Genomic DNA, 19,586 nt, shown 5'->3' with positions numbered 1-19,586 from the left:
TAATATTACTATCAAGGTGCAGTGATGAGACAGGCGTTCAGAAAATTCAGCACTAAAACTACAGTTACGTAAACCGGTCAAATTTCCAAAGGTGATGTTGGAGCAGTCATTGCAGTCCATAAAAAAGCATGGCAACTATAGCACCTCCTCTCTGGTCTAGGGGGGTAAAAAGAGGAGAAAATTTAGGGAGTTGGTTTTGATAAGAGGAGTAATTTCCTCCAAGTCCTGCCTGTGATCATACAATACTCTATGTTATGTGAAATCAAGACAGATTAAAGTGTAGTTAGACAGAGACCTCACATTTTAAAGACACATTTAATAGAAGACGTGACAAGTGAGTATGGAAGGTCTTAGTTATACACCTGATTGAATTGAGTCTGCAACTGACATTTGAGTGATTCATATTCCAAATATAAGATTTAGCCCAATGCAGCATGGACTGGTTGCTCATGAACAGATAGGGACAGCAGAGGGACTGTGTGGGACAGGAGGCTGTGTGTGTCAGTCAGATAAATTAGATAACACTCCTTAAAGATTTGACACAAATTACTTCAACTCATGTTTCGACAGACATCCCATCTATGTAAATGTTCTTCCTTTCAAAACAAATCTGTACAATTAAATAAAATCAATTAAAAGATAATTTGGTCAATACTTTCCCCAATGCTTGCATTCACAAACGGGTTTCCAGTGCAAAATAAATTGGTACTTTGTACCCTGCTGCAGAGTTGGATTTACCCAACAGGCAAACATCGGTAATTGCCTTGGGCCGTGAGCTATCAAGGGCTGCATAAAACAGGTATAGCAGGTTATTATAAAGAACAGTTGACCATCGCTGAGTAAAGCGCCAAATTAGTGTGGAATGGGGTGCATAAAATAATCATTTAAAAGTTATCAAGGTAAAAGCGTGAAATACTTGTGATATTGATTTTAAGTCATATCGCCAGGCCCTAATCCATACTACTGCAACTTTCTTTTGAAAGTGTTGTTTGCCCAGTGTCGTATCTTTCAGGCAGAAGAGTCTTGTCGAGGTCGGTGTTGAATTAATTCTCAGCGGACCCTGTACTTACAAGTATAATATCTATTACACAAGAGTATACAGGTCAGACGGACACCATGGTATGCCCGGAGAAATCACAAAGGCAAGATAGTGAAAATCTGGCTCGCCTCCGCCAGGCAAGACCTTTTAAAGAGGAGGCGTTTACAACAGAACTATAGATAAAATGACGTAGCACATAGGGTCTATGCCTAAATTTGGACATGTTTTTAGTAACTTCAAGTTGAAGTCAACCGCTAAATCTTTGCTCCTCCCTTAGCAGGTCAGATACTATACGATAGGTCAAAGATCTTTCCAAGGAGGGGGACAAATGACCCTAACACATGGAATAACACTTTCAAAGCCTGAGAACGTCAGAATCAAGTAACTCAAAAATGGTAGCATGCCGTCATGGTATTTGACCATGTTAGAAAATTCCAGTAGCTGAATTTACGACACCAGCAACAGAGCTACGGACGGAAAAGTTCTTTTGCTAATTAATTTAGGATTTTTTAACATATTGTGGCCGAGGAAGTGGCTCAGAGAGCACTTCCAGCTGTAAGGGCTTCGAAGGCAGCTGAAAGAGCTGCCACGGGATAAAGAACAGACACAAAAGGAGAAGAGTGACTGACACATGAAAAGAGTCATAGTAAGACATAAATTTACAAGGAGGTAAATGTTACTTTATTTAATACTGTTTTGATTCTCTAAGTGGTGGTCATGTACAGCTCAGGTATTCTTCAGGTGACATTCTACATCTGGCGAAAAATACTTTCAGCCCTCTACATTGTTTTCTGTTCCATGAAGGTCATACGTATGTTTACTGAAATTGTGACGTCCTGTCATTTTAGTTTGTTAATTTCAGTCTCTTTGAATTTTCTGTTTCCTGTTTTATTTCCTGACCGCCCTGCCGAGCCTCAGAACTCGGTCATTGAGCGGCCACGGCGCCGCCCTCCCGAGCTTCAGAACTCTGTCCCTGAGCGGCCACGGTGCCGCCCTCCCGAGCCTACGAACTCGGCCGTTGATCGGCCACGGCGCTGTCCTCCCGAGCTTCTGTGCTCAGCCACGGAGCCGTTGGCCTGAGACCCTGGGCACCTCCCGAATTCCCTCCTCCGGTTCCCCCCTCCTCCCACCCGTCTCGGTTATGGACCGTCTGGAATCCGGTCCTTGAGGGGGGGGTTACTGTGACGTCCTGTCATTTTAGTTTGTTATTTTCAGTCTCTTTGTATTTTCTGTTTCCTGTTTTATTTTGTAGTCCTGCTTTCCTTGTGTGTTTTGGTCTTTACTTCCTGTTGTTGATTGTCGTGCCCAATCCTCATGTGTTTCACCTGTGTGTAATTGCCCCTTCTTAGCCTCTGTATTTAAGCCTCTGTGTTTCCCTTTGTCCCCTGTCGGTTCGTACTCGTTGTTGTGCTAGTGGTTTCCACACGTGGCAGATGCGGTTTGTTTGTTTCAGCTGTCTCGACCAGCTTCTCCTGCTTCCTTGTTCTCCGTGCGCTTTTTCGCCAGAACTTACCTGCTTGTGTTTGTGTTTTGTTTTTGTCTTGTTTAAAGCCTTTTATTATATTAAATTTTGTTAAAATCTCTGCATCCTGGGTCCATCTCCTCCCTCAAACCGTAACAGAAATACTGACAAACATTAAAAGGGCCTTGGTTCTCCATGTTGCCTTGAACTGTCAACCCAAAAGATACACATACAGTAAAGGAATACTTAAACCGACATATTCAAGTTACAAACACAGCAGGAGAGGAAGAGACAATGAGTTCTAAAGGTGTTAAGGTGTGTGTGTGTCTTATGGATGTTCCCCTGCAATCCATCAATAAAGCAGCATCAGACAGGGCACTCATTTGTCTGGAATATATTGCAACATGCCACCTCCGTTTTCAGCATTCTGCCTTTAGCTATTTGTCACTGTCAGTCCCAATAAATAAGTTGGTCATCACACTTGCATACTTATAAATGAAAGTATACGCACACAAATTTATAAAAAACAGGGTGAGCCATCCTCTGTTGATGGATTTATAAAGTACATTTTTACCTTTAATGTCTAATAATGATTGGAACCTGGTTTCACCACAATTTCAACTCTTAACTTTGCATTTTTGTCTCTCAGTCTTAGTCTTATAAGACGAATATGTTTGACAAGAAAAGAGTTTTACACACCAGTTTTGCTCTCCAGGGAACAGCTGTTAGCGTACTGGCACACGGCGCTGCTACCTGGGGAGGACCCGAGGTCTCCCGCGAGCTAAGGAGGAAGAGACGTGGATGCCGAGCGGGAGCAAAACGTCGCGCCAGGAGGAGATGTTTTAAACCCGTTCTCCCCTAGCCTGGATGCCAGACGAACTTAGCCCCGCCCACAACATTTTAGGTCGGGAAGTTCGGTCTGGAGTCGCTCCGTTGAAGAGAAATTATGCCCGACCGGCCAATCAGATTGTCAGGGCGGGCTTTATACGATGATGGACAGATGATCAACGGTAACGTAATCAACCACGTCATCAAAGTGCCCTTGGGTTGAATTCGTTTTCAACAAACATGCCTGCCGCTGGAGAGCTGAGATGTGTAGATGCTGCCATTGAGTCTGTTTTAGAAGACATCGACAGCGCATTCATTTTGAAAGAGGAACAGAGAACGTGGAGGCGACGCCAAAGCACCGCGCTAATCCCTATCGCGCCGGCGCTTGGCTGTTCACACCGGACACTGAACCGCCGGGCAGCGCTAATAATATCACCCGTTGATCCAGTAGATTAAAAGCATATACTTACTTGTTGCTCCAACATTAAGCAACAGCGTCCCAACATTTGTCCTCCTTGGTGTTGTCTTTATACAACATGTTCCGAGGATCATACAACTCACTGTACTTCTCCACTTCAATTATTAATTTAATGTCATCCATGTTGAAGAACTTCGCTGTTTGCTCCGTTAAATGTCGGGTATCGGGGGTAAATTACGTATTCTCCACTCAAGCCTATGTGGAGAATACCTAGCCCCCTCTCTCTCTCTTTTTATCTGTATCGCTGCTTGTGTGGCTGTAGTGGATGGGCAGAGAGGGACATTTAATAATGTCATTGGCCAAATTAAAACTCCAGGACAACAGAAGGGGACTTCAAAGTATGGGATGCATATTTGATCATTTATATCATTTAAAATATGTCATCAATATCATTTAAAATTGTTTTTCAGTGTGTTTCCTGGTGTGATACACTTGGGTCAAGCGCAAAAAAATACTCAACGCCGAAACGATCGCTGCACGGCGCAAGGCAGCCTTGGCTTCAGCCTCCGGTGTGACCGGCACAAAGTTTTAACATGGGAGTGGATGGGAGCCAGCTGTAATTTAAGGCTTGGCGCTGCGCTGCGCTGAAGCGTCCGGTGTGAACCCGCCGTCAAGGGAGTAGGTTTGATTTGGACATTGGTGGGGTCCGTGGGATATGAAAGTGCTTCCTAAAGTTGATAGTTTTTTTTTTGTATTCGCAATGATAATTGAAAAAAAAAATCAATAAATCGGCTTAATTAACATGTTTATAATGCATATCTGAATATCAAAAGAGAATATGCATTCTGTAATGTTATAGGTTAAAGCAACTAATGAAAGAAAATGAGTCAACTTAGAAGAGTTTTCAACTTTACTCTGGTGCAACTGTAAACAACATCAACAACATTGTAAATAAATATTTTTAAAATAATACAACAACAGGTGTATCACTAAATGTACAGGTCAGTATAATTTCCTGCTGGGCATTTCTTCCTCCAGTGCCCATGAGCCAGCTGCAGGGTCATCAGCCAGGAATCACTAATACTAACATATACACAGATTAGTGTCCATTGTGCTCTTCCTATTTGAAAGAACCAAACACATGCCTACGTATTTCTGTAACAGAAATTAACTGCTGATAGATTTCTTTAAGGTCAATGTTGTCCAGTGTCTCCTGATGGACATGGCACACTGCAAGATTGTTCAATCTGACTTGAGTCATGGTGGTTCTCAGCCATGTTTTAAGCCTCCTGAGAGCACTGAAACTTCTTTCAGCCTCAGCTGATGCAACTAAAGGAACATGATAACGGACTCAACCTGATCAAACAGACCTCTCACTTCAGCTGTCAATCCTCTCATTATTTCTGCCACTTCAACACTAGATTTGACAGTGTATTTGGACCTAAAAATGGCTAGTTGGACCTATAGTATGTCCCTGTTCAGCTCTGGGTACTGATCTACAATGTCATTCACTTCTCCAGTAAGGAGAGTTTCCTCCAGCTTTTGCAAGACATTTAGATCTGGTTGGTTGAACCTCTCCTCAAACTGAATGTGCACACTATCAAGCATTTTATAGAACTCTGTTCTATAATGCTCCTCTGCTGACTTGGGGATGTGCTGGCTTGCTTCACTCGTGAATCGTTTTGGTGGCTTTCTTTGGTGAGGAATCTGAATGGGCTCAATCCCAAGGGAGTCAACCATAGCCACTGCTTTCTCAAAAACCTCATGAAAGCTCTTCTTATTTCTTTTGGCATGTACAGTAGATTTCAAACACTGTATGGCACTTCTCATACCTGCAACAGTTGGATGTGTTCAGACACTCCTCTCACTTCTAATGCCAGACAAAGACCAAGTACCGTTTTCCCTTTCTCAAACCTCTCACGCAGACCATTTGCTCTCATGCCTGTGTTTGACCCACTTGATGCCATAGACAAAACACGTTCATACTGAGACAGCACCGCTCTGAAAGCTTTGCCCCGCACTGTCCACCTGGTTGGACAAAGTGGTCTGAGTGATTTTAATGGTACCTCTGAACTAATGGTTTTTGGAAAATATGTTCTTGAATTTTCCTGATTGCTTGTTTAATGTGCCAAGCTCATGCACCCACTGTAAGGAATCATTGATCAAGGGACTGGCTCTGCATGCAGACTGTGTAATCAGGTTAAGACAGTGTGCCCCACAATGCACATACAACGCTAACGGTTGCTGTCTCTTCAGTTCTGCTTCAGTTTGCCTGACATATTAGCAGCACCATCATATGTCTGGCCTCTTAACCCAGAAATGGGAATATTGAGCCTCAAGAGGACATCCTCAGCCATTCTTGCAATCTCCACTCCAGTAGTACCAGGGACCTCATACAAACCAATGAAAACCTCCCGTGGTACCAGGTCATGGTCCACACATCTAAAACAAATAGCCTCTTGTTCTGTTCCTGTGACATGTTGTGTGCCATCAATGATGAGTGAATACTGCAAAACTGGTAGCATCTGGATGGATTGTGCAATACTCCTGACAATACAGTTTCCTAGCATCTGCAAAACCTCGTTTTGCACTTGAGGAGAGGTATAGTCATGACAGCGAGCTAACCAAGTACTGAGACGTACATCATCCCTGGCTTTAAATTTCAGAAGTTGAAATAGATTGCCATATTTTGTCTCATGGCCTTGCAGTGCTATGCCCTGCCTGGCAAGGTACTGTATTGATCCTACACTATTTTGTAGGCAGTACCTAGCATCCTCTTGTTGCTGTGCCCATGCACTTGAGAGCTGCGAATCTATTGGGCTTCCCTCTTGAGCACTAACTGTCATGGCATGATGGTGGGATTTGGTATTTTGATGCCGCTGAAAACTGGCAAGTGCATTCTTCCAATTATTAAATCTCTTTGACGAAAAGGCAGGGTCTACCTTTTTATATAGTGTGCTTTTCTTTATAGTGTATGTTTTCACACAGTTAAAACAGAGAACCCCTTTGATGGAGGGGCTATGGTGCAGCCATGGATACTGCTTGAACCAACTCTCTTGAAAATGGAGGAGCTTGTGTGGCAGCTGTTGAACTGGAATGTAATTTGGGTGAGGTTGGTTTGGTTTGTCCAGAATATCTTCTTGAATGCTGACAGTCTCCCTGACCCTATCCTTGGCACTCTCCCTGCTACTCTCTCCATTTGGATCAGTTTCCTAAGAAATCACAGTATACATTTAACCACGCTGTATTAACTACTGCAAACACACTATTAATATAGGCCTATTGTTATTCAGGTCATAATCAGACTAATATTTGACACAATGCTGAATCTAATGACATATTAATCATTATTGAACCTCACCTGTGATTTTCCAGCCTCTCTTCCATCTCCTCCAGCCTCTCCTTCTCTAGCCTCTCCTTCATCTTCTACAGCATCTCCTCCTCTGTCTCCTTCTCTATCCTCTCCTCCAGTCTCTCCTTCTCTATCCTCTCCTCCAGTCTCTCCTTCTCTATCCTCTCCTCCAGTCTCTCCTTCTCTATCCTCTCCTCCTCTATCTCCTCCAGTCTCTCCTCCAGTCTCTCCACTGTCTGTCACCTGACAGAAGTATGTTGATGCATGACATATGAACAGATATATTAGGGTACATACATGGGTAGACAAAATGTTCACACAATTATTATGTTTTATTCCCCCAAAATATATATGTATAAAATCACATGAGCATCTGCAATGTGCTTGCAAAATATATAACCTTTTAATTAACTTACACGTTGACTTCTAAAGAGGTCTCTTATGTCCAGTTTTCGTTTCTTCGACATCCTACACACACACACACACGCACACATGCACGCACAGCGCGCGCACGCACAAGCATAAAACACACACAAATTTAAGTGTTACTGCAAATGACTATAATTATTGCCTAAACAATACGGACACTAACATTCTGACTAGAATTGTGAGTCTGACAACGTCAGGCTAGTTCTCCCCTCCATCATCATGGGAAACGTACGGTCTCTCTCCAACAAGATGGACAAGCTATCAGCGCTGACTCGCCATCAAACAGACTACCTTGAGTGTAGCCTCATGTTGTTTACAGAGACATGGCTAACGGAGCTAACCCCGGACACGCATGCCACACTGGACGGGTTCCGCATCATACGGGCGGACAGGACAACGGAGAGCGGGAAGAGAAAGGGAGGAGGTCTGGCAGTGTTTGTTAATGACAGATGGTGTAACCCTGGGCACATCACTGTTAAGGAGCAGACCTGCACCAAGGACATCGAGCTGTTAGCCGTTAGCATGAGGCCAAGCTACCTACCACGGGAATTCTCGCATGTTATCGTGATGGCTGCATATGTTCCCCCCTCTGCTAATGCTGAGGCGGCCTGTGACGTCATCCACTCGGCGACAAGCAGGCTGCTGACCCAACACCCCAATGCACTCCTCCTTCTCTCTGGTGACTTTAATCATGCCTCTCTGTCCTCCACTCTACCCACATTCACCCAGTATGTCACCTGCGACACCAGAGACAATAAGACATTGGACCTCTTATATGCCAACACCAAGGAGGCATACTCTTCATCACCTCTTCCTCCCCTGGGAAGATCTGACCATAACCTGATGCACCTCCTGCCTGTGTACAAACCTCTTATGCAAAGGCAGCCAGCTGTGACTCGCACAGTAAAAAGATGGTCCGAGGAAGCCGAGGAGGCTCTGAAGGACTGCTTTGACTCGACTGTGTGGGAAGTATTCATGATGACCATGGGGAGGACATCGATAGTCTCACTACCTGCATTACGGATTATATAAACTTCTGTACGGAGAACACCGTCCCCACCAGGACTGTACGGTGTTTCTCCAACAGCAAACCATGGATCACCCCTGAAATACAGGCCCTCCTCAAGGAAAAAAAGAGGGTCTTTAGATCAGGAAATAGGGACGAGCTAAAGACTGCGCAGAGGGACCTGAGGAGGAAGATAAGGGACGGGAAGAAAGTCTACAGGATGAAGATGGAGAACCAGCTGCAGCAGAATAACATCAGGGGGGTCTGGAAGGGCCTGAAGACCATGTCTGGTTTTAAGGGGCCTAACCAACAGCCTACGGGGGACCAGAAGTGGGTAAATGACCTGAACTTGTTCTTCAACAGATTAGATCAGCTTATAACTTTTGGTATTAAACCATTATTCCCTTAGACTCCTTCACACATATATTTCAAGCAGCTGTCTGATAAAGTTCTGGAGGTCGGACATGGTGACTTTGTTGACATTATTTGTCTCATTGTTTTGGGTTCGAGGATCCTAATGTGTACACCATGTGGACATTGTTTGGATAAAGCAGGAACATCATATTTCGCCAATGGCCTACATGGCATCAGCTGTGTCAAGGCCTTTCATGAAGAGAACATTTTGCTTAGCAACTATCAGAGTAGTAGGAGCGTCACAGAGAGCGGCTACTTGTCACTTCCTGGATTCCTGTGCCAAGAGGCATGGACATGCCTGTGCACCACCAAGGGAGAACCAAAGTGATTTGCGGTGACTCTCCTCCAATATTTTAAACCAATCACATTAAATCAACTGTTATAATTATATCAAACCCCTTCTGTTCGGGGCCATTATTAACTACCTATTGCTAACTTAATTAGCCTAGGCTGTGATAATTGTCCATAGCTATGTTGTCCAACTTTCACTGCATCTCAATAAATACTTAAATTGGACCAGTCCGGCTCATCTCTTATTTACGGTGGAGGTGGTAGGAGACAGGAGGATGGTTGCTAAGCTATCCTCCCTGATGGCCAACTCCTCCCACCCCATGCGTGACACCCTGGCAGCTCTTAACAGCTCCTTGAGCCACCGGCTGATTCATCCCCGTTGTGTGAGGGAGAGGTACCGCAGGTCCTTCCTTCCTGCTGCTGTCAGACTGTACAACCAGCTGTGATCCCATTGAACACACAACACAATTCGTGAAATTTGTATAATTTATTTTTATTTAATTATTTAATTATTTAAATGTATTATTTAGTTGTTCTACTACCTACTATTTATTTACTTATTTACTATTATACTTTTTTGCTCATTGTTGTTTTTGTTTCTTAATATGTTTTTTTTTTTTTTTTTTTTTTTTTTTGCTCTTGTTGCATTGTGCTTGCGCTGCTTTTGTAAACCCTCAAATTTCCCCACTGTGGGACTATTAAAGGATTCTGATGCTGGTTGATTCTGAAAAAGTCGTGGATTAGCCAAATATTTCTGTGATCGCCTTTCTCAATAGGATTTTTCCCCGGAAGCAAATAAATGAATTGCACCTTTGCCATCAAAAAAGGAAATCTTGCCATGGAGCTGACTTTTAAGGGGCTGCTAGGTGGTTATTGTTTTTTTGTCTTTAGGCTAAGCTAAGCTTAGGGCTGACCTGAAGAGGGGCATCAAGAAGGCCAAGCACTGCCACACGCTAAGGATTGAGGAGCACTTCAAGAACAACTCCGACCCAAGAAGTATGTGGCAAGGGATCCAGGCTTTAACCGACTACAAACCCACCAACATTTCTACCGTTGCACCATCGAGAGCATCCTCCCCCACTGCATCTCAGTGTGGTATGGCAGCTGCTCTGTTGTGGACCGGAAATCACTGCAGAGGCTGGTGAAAACTGCCGAGAGCATCACCGGTTCCTCACTCCCCACCATTGAAGCTGTCCAGAGCAAGAGAAGTCACAAGAGGGTGCGAAGCAGCGTCAAGGACAGCTCACACCCCAGCCACAGACTGTTTGCCCTCCTCCCCTCTGGGGGGCGCTACAGGGTCCTCCGTTCCCCGGACCGAAGTTTCAGGAACAGCTTCATCCCTGCGGCTGTCACTCTGCTGAACTCTGCACCAAAGTTATAGCAGCCCCCCCCACACCTTCTCCAGTGACTATACTTCCTCCCTCCACCCTGGCTTGGACTGCAGCACACCCTCCTCCAACCACAGAACATTTGAACATTTGCACTAGACTGTTACAGTTTTTTACTACTGCATTATCCAATATGTATTCATATTTATATATTTATGTTGCTCATAGTGTATTAATCGTTCTTATATCATACCATACCTCTTAATACTGTTATATTCCACATATATTTCTTACTGTACAGATCTTATTTATTTACATATACACTTTAAATATGCACAATACTCTGCATTTTTACTGGCTTTTTCGCACTTCTGGTTAGATGCTAAAATGCATTTCGTTGCATAAGTACTTGTACTGTGCAATGACAATAAAGTTGAATCTAATCTAATCTTCTCATCTAACTGTCGGTGAGCAAAAAAACACCCAAATGATTTCCCAGAATTTATTCTTTTAAGAAATCTCATTAAATGGTTTTCAACTGTCTTGTTTAAAAAATGGCTTGAATGCCTTGAAATGTGTTTTTCTCTTTTGTATGTTATAGTGTGTGAGATTATGATGTGTCCCATCTGTTAAAACACTGCTGGAATTATTTGATTTGCACAAATAGAGGCAACATACAAGTTTGTCAGTCAGGTGAGTTGGTTTAGTTTAGCCTCGTCAATACCACACCTCTGGGTACTGACTGATACAGAAAGACGAAAATGATGACTTTTAAAAACCTGTTTATCTGCCTACATGAGGAATGCGTTGTGTTATATAATGGTCCTCCTAACATTGATCTCATGATTAAGGAAGGAGAGGCGAGGAGCTCAAATTGCAGCGCCGTATTAAGGAGGTGGAGGTGAGGAACAAAGAGTTGGAGCTGGAGGCAATGCACCTGCAGGTGCTAGCTCTGGAGTTGGAGCAGGAACCACTCCTTGCGTTTGAGTCCCAAAATTATTTGATAAATGTTTTTTGGTTGCTGGAACTTGTGCTACTTGAGGAGTTTAAGAAATGCTTGCCTGGAAATCTTTTGGTTTACTTAAATGAGCTGCTACCGGGTTAATTCAAACAGTGCCTAGAGTAGCTTAAACGGTAGGTCCGGTAAAACGGGAGGACAAAGGAGACGCTGACTTTATAGGGCCCATATTTTACACCTTTCTTTGGTTTAATTTTAGGTACTGGTTCCCCTAAGATGATATATCAGTGGTTTAAAGTAAAAGAAACTGCTGCAATGTTTATTTCCATGTCCTCTCTTCTGCAAAGGTCTGGAGCTTCAGACCGCACAGGCTATTTTCGACTGCCTCTTGAGTCCCTCCTCCGATCGGCTGACTGCACTTTGAGTAACAGGCGACTATAGGCCTAACCGTTCTCATTCTGGCGCATTTACAATCTCTGGCTGTAAACGCAGCTGAAAGTCAAATGGTTATGTTTGCAGCTAAAGAAGACCAGCCACATATTTACAGTCGGTTACAACAGGCGGCCAATGTATAAAACGTCCCGAATTACAGTACAGAGTGTCACAACAGAGTTTCAACACCAACACGGCTCATCAGAAGAAATCTGTGGTGGGAAGTAACAAAGTACATATACTTTGTTACTGTACTTAAGTAGATTTTTCACATATCTGTACTTTGATTGAGTATTTGTTTTCTTTATGACTTTTTACTTAAACTTGATACTTTGAACACAAATTTATGTACTTTCTCCTACTTATATTCTCACAACTGGCTAGATATTTGAGCAGCGGAGGTTGGACTGTTACGCACGTTTCTCATGTCCCCTGCCCCGGGAGATGGGCAGGCCCGGTGGCATGTTTGTCGTGGGGGGGCAGCGCAAGACCCTAAGCGTCCGGAGTTTGGCCGGGCTGCCTTGGTCGACCGAGACCTAAGAAAATTTCACGGGAATGCCTGGCGAATTTTTTACAAGATTGGAGAGTGTAGTATTTTAAAAGTGGGATAATTTTTTTTATAATTGTTTAATTAATAATTTAACATCATTTCATTATATTGTTTTTTTCACAACAACCTTTATCTGTGATTGCAGCTTTCAGGCAGCAGCATTTATTGGTGTAAACAAAATTAAGGGCACTTGTTTTCCTTCTTGCATCGTTAGCACCAGGTGCTCACCACTGCTGCTGCCCGCGGTGAGCAAAGGCAGCCGCAATCTTTTTTCCAACTCAAACTGTTTTCTCAATCCTTTGGTCTCTCACACTCCTCTCTGAAGATAGAGAAAGATAGTAAAGGCCTAATTATAGTCCTGCGACTGCAACCGCGGAAGGCCACGCAGCTGCATCGACGGATCCGTTTTGGTTTATGCTTCCTAAACGTGTTGCGCATGTTGCAACGCAAATCACCGCCAGAACACCAGGCGGAGTAACTTTTTTTTTCGAAAACAAAACACACAAAGAAGAGACGTCTTTTTCTTCGTCGAATGTTTATTTACATCGCCACTCCGGCTCCTCATAGCCTATTTCTGGCGGACAAATCGGCCAGTCAGTGACGGGTTATACAAGTGGTCATACTTTCGGATCTCTTCTGCCAAGTGCTCTTCTATTTGGTCCATATTCGTTCTTCTAAATCTTCCGTGATTTCCGCGTATTGTGGGGCATGAAACCGTAAACTAGACTCCGGACGGGATGTAGTAAGCCGACCAATCACAAGCCTTGCGGGCTGCGTGAGGCTCGCGTCGTTTTGTCGTATAGTTAGAAAAATCAACAGACGCACGCAAGACGCCAGAGGGCACGAAAGGGGCGTGTTGCGTGTCTTGCGTGCATGCGTACGTCCGTGCAACACGAGTATAATTCGGCCTTAAGTCTCTCTCTCTCTGTCTTTCACACACGCACACACACACACACACACACACACACACACACACACACACAAACCCTCTCTCCCTCTCACACCTCTCTCTCTCTTTCCCCCTCTTTCACACACACAAACACACACACGCACACAAAATAGGAGATTTGTATTAACTAAAGGCAGGAATGACCCATGACAATAATTGTTTTGGGACTGCCTTCTTTTCTGAAAAGACCTGGGGGTTATAATAGAGAGGATTATGATTTTTGGATTAATTCTTACTTGATTTTTGGAGAAAAGTGAAATTAAATTACAGCTTTAGAGTTTTTAATGGTAAATGAAACTTACCGATAGCAACGTACAGACGATAGGGAAAGAATGACAGTCTGGTCCAGTTATTGAGAGTGATAGCTTTGACAACATTGCTCTGCTGTCTGTTGACACACACTGTTTGTCCTCTTTCACGAGTTAATAAACTTCCTTAAACAATTCTAAATAAAACCACTCACAAAGCAGGAGTTGTGCAGCTTCCAGTCATTGTAGTGTATGGTCAGGCTGAAGAATGGCTTTGTGGTTTGGCACAGGTCATCCGTTGAATTAAACAACTTCACTGACGATAGTGTCACATCCAAGTTTTCACTGATGCTGATGTGGGACTGTTTGATGTTCACACTTGCTCTTTGGCTCATGAGGAATTACACTTGTTTCCCTGAGAATGGTAAATATGTTTGTAAATAGATTTAAAACTGAACTTGAACCTAGATAGCTGGACTGCTAAAGGCATAACAAAATTGGTCATTAAAACACTCTTCACTACTAGCAAAGTGTGATGTGGGATGATGGGAATGATGTTTAAATAGTGTGTGTGTGTGTGTGTGTGTGTGTGTGTGTGTGTGTGTGTGTACTTACGGAGTACAAGAACTCCATGGCGAAGCGACTGAGCACGGTTCGGCTCTACCGTGACATTCAGCATGGTGGGATTTCCCCCAATAATGCAGATGCGGTTTTCTTGCTCTGCCTCGCGGAACATTCGCAGCAGCTGATTGGCTATGATCCCGTTCAGCACAGATATGGCCACCATGGGAACCACAAAGGACAGAAAGGCATTCACCTGTTCAGGAAGATAAGTCAGAGAGCAGTTGTTAGAGTTGAAACAAAGATGATGGTCAAGTGAAGATAGCGTCACCTAAGAATTTATCTTTCAACTTGATGGTTGAAAAGAAATTGGGTCCCAAGATAAGTGTTTTGGCTTTTCACCAAATGCCAATTGTGAAAATGATATGGTGTCGACATACATTTACAGTAGAGTAAAGGCTTGTTGTTGGAAAAAAAGGTCTCAGCTGATATATACTCCAACCATCAATCCAAACCCCAAAGATCGTCATTCTCACTTTATACAATTTAAAAAGTGGCAAATCTGCACCATTTTTAAAAGCTACAACTGAAAAACGTATGCAGAGGAAAGGTTGATTGACAGTTACACAAGATTTTCCCATGAGCAAAAAATTATATAAAAATCGTAACCGGTGAGAGTGTTCAGGAAGGCGCTGTTAACTTTGCAACACATTTCTCAGAGCACAGTCATATTCTAGGAGAGAAGCTCCACGGCCAGCAGGGGTAGGAACAAGATCTGTTCTCACATAATAACGGGCATTTATTTTTTAATACAGACTGGGAAATATCTGACCTATTGCCTACTGGTTCACGTCCCAAAAAATCATGTTGGCCCAGTTGCTCGTTTAGATACAACATCCTCTGTTGATTCTACATAAAAAAACTAAACACTTTTACTATGTCATTGTTTTCATACCTTCCTCTGTAACTCACGGTATGTCAGTCAGAGGAAATGTTATACTATCATGTCGAAAACAAAGGTAATTATATTCTAATGCAATCCCTTATTACTTTGAAGCAACCAATGGGCAGAAGCATGTGTAATACACTGTTCAAACAGAGCAGACACCTTCTGAAAGAAAGACAAGGCATAAAAAGGATTTAAATGTGAGAGGAGAGGGCACGAGAGGTGGAGGTGATCCCTGGATGTCCCTGGATGATGCCAGAGAGGAAATAAGCAGTGCAGCAAAGCTAATTGAGAACCATTATTTGTGCTTTTAAAAAACTTATTTGCAAGCAATGCGAAGTAGTCCTGCTTTTATTAACATTCATTTGGCAGACACATAAAGCTAGAGTTTCTGACTCATAACACATATTGCCATCATGGTAATTTTTTCTTTGTCATTCAAAACTTACATCGAGACACACTTGATAAAATTACATTTTCTGAGTGCCAACTTTGATCAGAGTCGGAATGGGAAGTTTTCTGCTCAAATTATTTCCCCCACACTCTGCTGACTAGCTTCTGATGGAAGAAAACCAATGAAAAATGAAAGTGAGAGGTGAAGATTAATGAGAGAGAACAATGAAGTGAGAAAAGAGAGGAAGAAAAAGAAGAAAGAGAGAGGAGGTGCTGCCAGACATCAGTTATGATTCTACAGATGACTTCTTATCACAGCTTCTGTGGAGCTGTGTGGAGCCTGTATGAGATGCTGGTGAAGAGAAGAAACGTGCACGGACGTGTGAAGTGGTAATTTGTGCAGATGTCTTGACTGCAACAGCTTTAACATCGGGTTCTCCGTAGAGCTATCCATCTGAACCTGCTGCTTCACTACACACACACACACACACATGGGGCTGTTGTTTTTCTGAGGGATAATCATGGATGAAAAATGTTAATGGCTTTAATGAACAGGATGGCTGACTCCTGAGGGTCCCCTGCCTTCGAGTCATTGATGACTGATTAAAGTTGAAAAGCACAGCGGTGGGAAAAGCAACAAGGCAAAGTCTGGTTTAATTGTGATACGATCCACCCCACCAAAAAGAACATCTGCCAAAAAAATGGCAAAGCTAATGTTGATAATTGTGACAGAAATTTTAGGAAATGGGGAGATGATGGGCAACACATTGGGAAAAATCATAATTCTAAGGTGTGAAATGTCCTATTGTGACATTTCAATGAGTACAGGAAGTGTAAGATGACAGAAATCCCAAAAATGTATATGTTCTAGCCTTCACAGACTACAGGACTACTGACTGCTGCCAGAGCTTCGGCTGTGTACAATATATATCTTTTATAGAGTATTGAGATGCTAATTTAATTTACCTCCTTATCCCTGGAGATTTACGACTGGCTGTCCAGAGCACTTGTCTTTTGCAATATGCTGCTTTATTCATTTAGTAAAAATTCCTGCCATGTTTGGGGACACAAAGCTATCGAGGCGTCGGCGCCAAGCATCACGCCTGCATGCTGGGAACGTAGATGTTTACATGAACACATTGAGATTTGCTTGAGTGTAACAAAGGGAAGCAAAAAGGAAAAAGCTTCTTTATCTATTCAAGCTGACAATCCAATAAGTGCAGAAAGGTAGGGTTTCTGCAGGGTCAAAACAAAGAGTTTAAAATAAACAAAAATATTAGATACTAGGTCTTAATTACATATAGGCAGGTCTTGAATATGTTAACGAATATTATTTTTGTATGCGTAGCTTGTAATGTCCTTAGGCACATTGTAATCAAACTAAACACTTTTTATACACTAAGTATCAAAGAGGCACTAGTGATTACTACCACTTTCTCTCTTTTTTGGGGAGAATGTAGGCGAAACCCGACTCTAGAAGTGCAGAAGTGCTTTCACGTGAAAGAGAACCATCTCAACCAGGTCGTGTGGCCGCTCTAACCTGATAACATGGGTGCTATAATGAAAAGCAAGGTATTTTGCGACACACTCGTGCCGCTTACGCATCCAGTGTGGCCCGGTTGTCAGGAGCAGCTGAAAAAATACTATTTTGCAATTAAAAAGACCACCCTCCCACAACCTCCTGCTTGCTTCAAAAACAACACGTACGTCCCAGCTCATGTGTGAGGACAACTTAGATTTAATGAGTAGTGTGGAGTTTGATCTTCATCAGTGTTGGCACGTTTAATGGATGACTATAATTAATAATTATTTATACACACCCTCATGGTCGACGAATTAGTGTATTTCCAATTTAAAAGCCACGCTAATGCTTACATGTTTTTAGCATTGAATTGACAGATGTAACACCATTTCTCACTAACTACTTTTACATGGACGGACATATTCCGACAACTGACCTTACTCAGAATAAGAAATTAATATGGTGTTCACATGAGTAGCTCCTTCCGTTCGTATTGCTGTCTACATGTGACGAGCATAGCCCGATTCTGACACAATAATTGACATATTGCATAGGGACGGGAATCGGCAGGGATCTACCGATACGATACTATCACGATACTTAGGTGGCTATACGATATGTATTGCGATTCTGTAAGTATTGCGATTCGATATAACGATTTCTTGTGATTTCTTTTGGTTATTTTTTTTTTAAATACTTGAACATTCTTTTAAAAAATGCAACTAAATCCAATTTTGTAATAGTTTGTAATATTTGAAAAACTGTTTTTATACAGGAATATTTGCAAACTGCCCCATGACATATAATGTAAATTTAAATAAATGGCAACATCTCTTAAAACCAGCTTTTCCAAGTGATAGTATTCAAAAGAAACTACTAGCCCTACTACAATAATGTTTATCCTTTGCCGAACAGGCTGCTTAAAACATTTATAAAAAAAGAAAGAAAATAGGATACCCACCTCTACAGGCACCATTACACCACTGCTCATTGGTCCATCCCCATATGCTAGAGTTTAAGAAATGTTGATACACTCCTGATCAAAATCTTAAGACCAGTTAAAAAATTTGTTGTGATTTTGCAACAGTGCAAAATGCAAATTCATGCAATGTTTTAACTGGTCTTTAGATTTTGATCAGGAGTGTATGTGGACAGGGCTGAGGGCTCTGACATAGCAAATATTTTTTTCCTAGCTGATGCTCTCAACTGCTGTGCATGCAATGAAAGGAGTCATTAACTGAACATGAAACTGCACGTATGCTACTTTTACCGTAAGCTGGAACCAGCTTGTTTGTTAAATTACCATATGCGTCTCCCTCCGGGTGGCCCAAGCACACAGCACAAACTGCAAACCCTCATATAGTATTTGCTTTGCTGTTGTGTCGAGTCAATTATGCATCTCAAGTTCAACACAGTGAGGCTGCCCTGTTGTATTTTGACCAGCTCTTAGACTGCTCACACAGTTAAACTCCATCACCTGGCTCCATCATGCAGCTCACAACTGTGGACGTCTTTTGATTTAATGCTTTGTGTTATCATTAACCTGTCACCTAGCAACCTCTGCCAGATGGATTGTTTTTGTGTGATATTTCAGGGTCATTTGCATTGTTTACCCGCCCTCTTGATTTAATTTGCATCACAGAGACAGGCCACCGGAGGTTTCAACCCTCCTTTTAGAAAGGCCAGAGTAAATGATCAGTTTTAACATTTATTCTGTCAGATGTTTATTGTTTCCTCAAATGCACAATATTTATATATTAAATTTGGACTCAAATGTATTTAACATTGGACAATTTCTTTATGTCAGATGAAATATGTAAAAGGCCCATTGCACTAGACAGCACAGCATCCACATGCAGTGGACACTTGCAAAACCATTTGGCAAACTACTGCAGCATGTTAACATGGTAACCAGGAACATGTGGGCACTTTTGCAGAAAGCAGTTTGTAATTCACTGAATCCACTTGCTATCCATTTAGAGCCTGTTATCTGGAATCAGGTTAGAATTGCAGAGTTTCTCAGAGTTTGATGGCTGGATCACAGCAGTGGGTCATTGTGAGCTCAGTGTGAACACTGGAACATATTACAGAGGCAAGAGTTGAGGGAAACTAGCTAGACTTAACCAGGGTCGTGCCAATGCACATAACGACAAATGTTACTCTTTCCAGAATTCATATTTTTAACAATAGAGTTGTGTTCTATATTCAGGGGCTGCATTCTTTGGAGGATGTGGTCTAGACCATGGACAGCCTGGTCTATAAGGGCTTACCGTGATTAGTGTCCCCAGATCGTCCCGCCCTTATTGACGAAAAAGTCTTAATGAGTCTTTCTGTTTTTTAAGCGTGTAACATCAGCTGTTTGATTGAGTCAACACATGATTCTCATGCATTGAGCTGGCGCCATCACCTTTGAAACTTGTTTCATCACTATTGTGTAATCAATCCTGGGATATATTGGAT

General features: G+C 42.5%; 1 protein-coding gene across 1 annotated transcript in view; it reads right to left on the bottom strand.

The window, feature by feature from the left end:
* The window catches only part of ntsr1 (neurotensin receptor 1 (high affinity)), a 66,830-nt gene that overhangs the window by 15,455 nt on the left and 31,789 nt on the right, over positions 1-19,586 (bottom strand). Inside the window, exon 2 of the mRNA XM_062391798.1 lies at positions 14,320-14,521. Within this exon, the coding sequence (XP_062247782.1) occupies positions 14,320-14,521 (202 nt within the window). The remainder of the gene's footprint in view (positions 1-14,319; positions 14,522-19,586) is intronic.

Source organism: Platichthys flesus, chromosome 7 (assembly GCF_949316205.1).
Source record: "Platichthys flesus chromosome 7, fPlaFle2.1, whole genome shotgun sequence".
Lineage (NCBI taxonomy): Eukaryota > Metazoa > Chordata > Actinopteri > Pleuronectiformes > Pleuronectidae > Platichthys > Platichthys flesus.
This window is presented reverse-complemented; position numbering and strand designations above follow the sequence as displayed.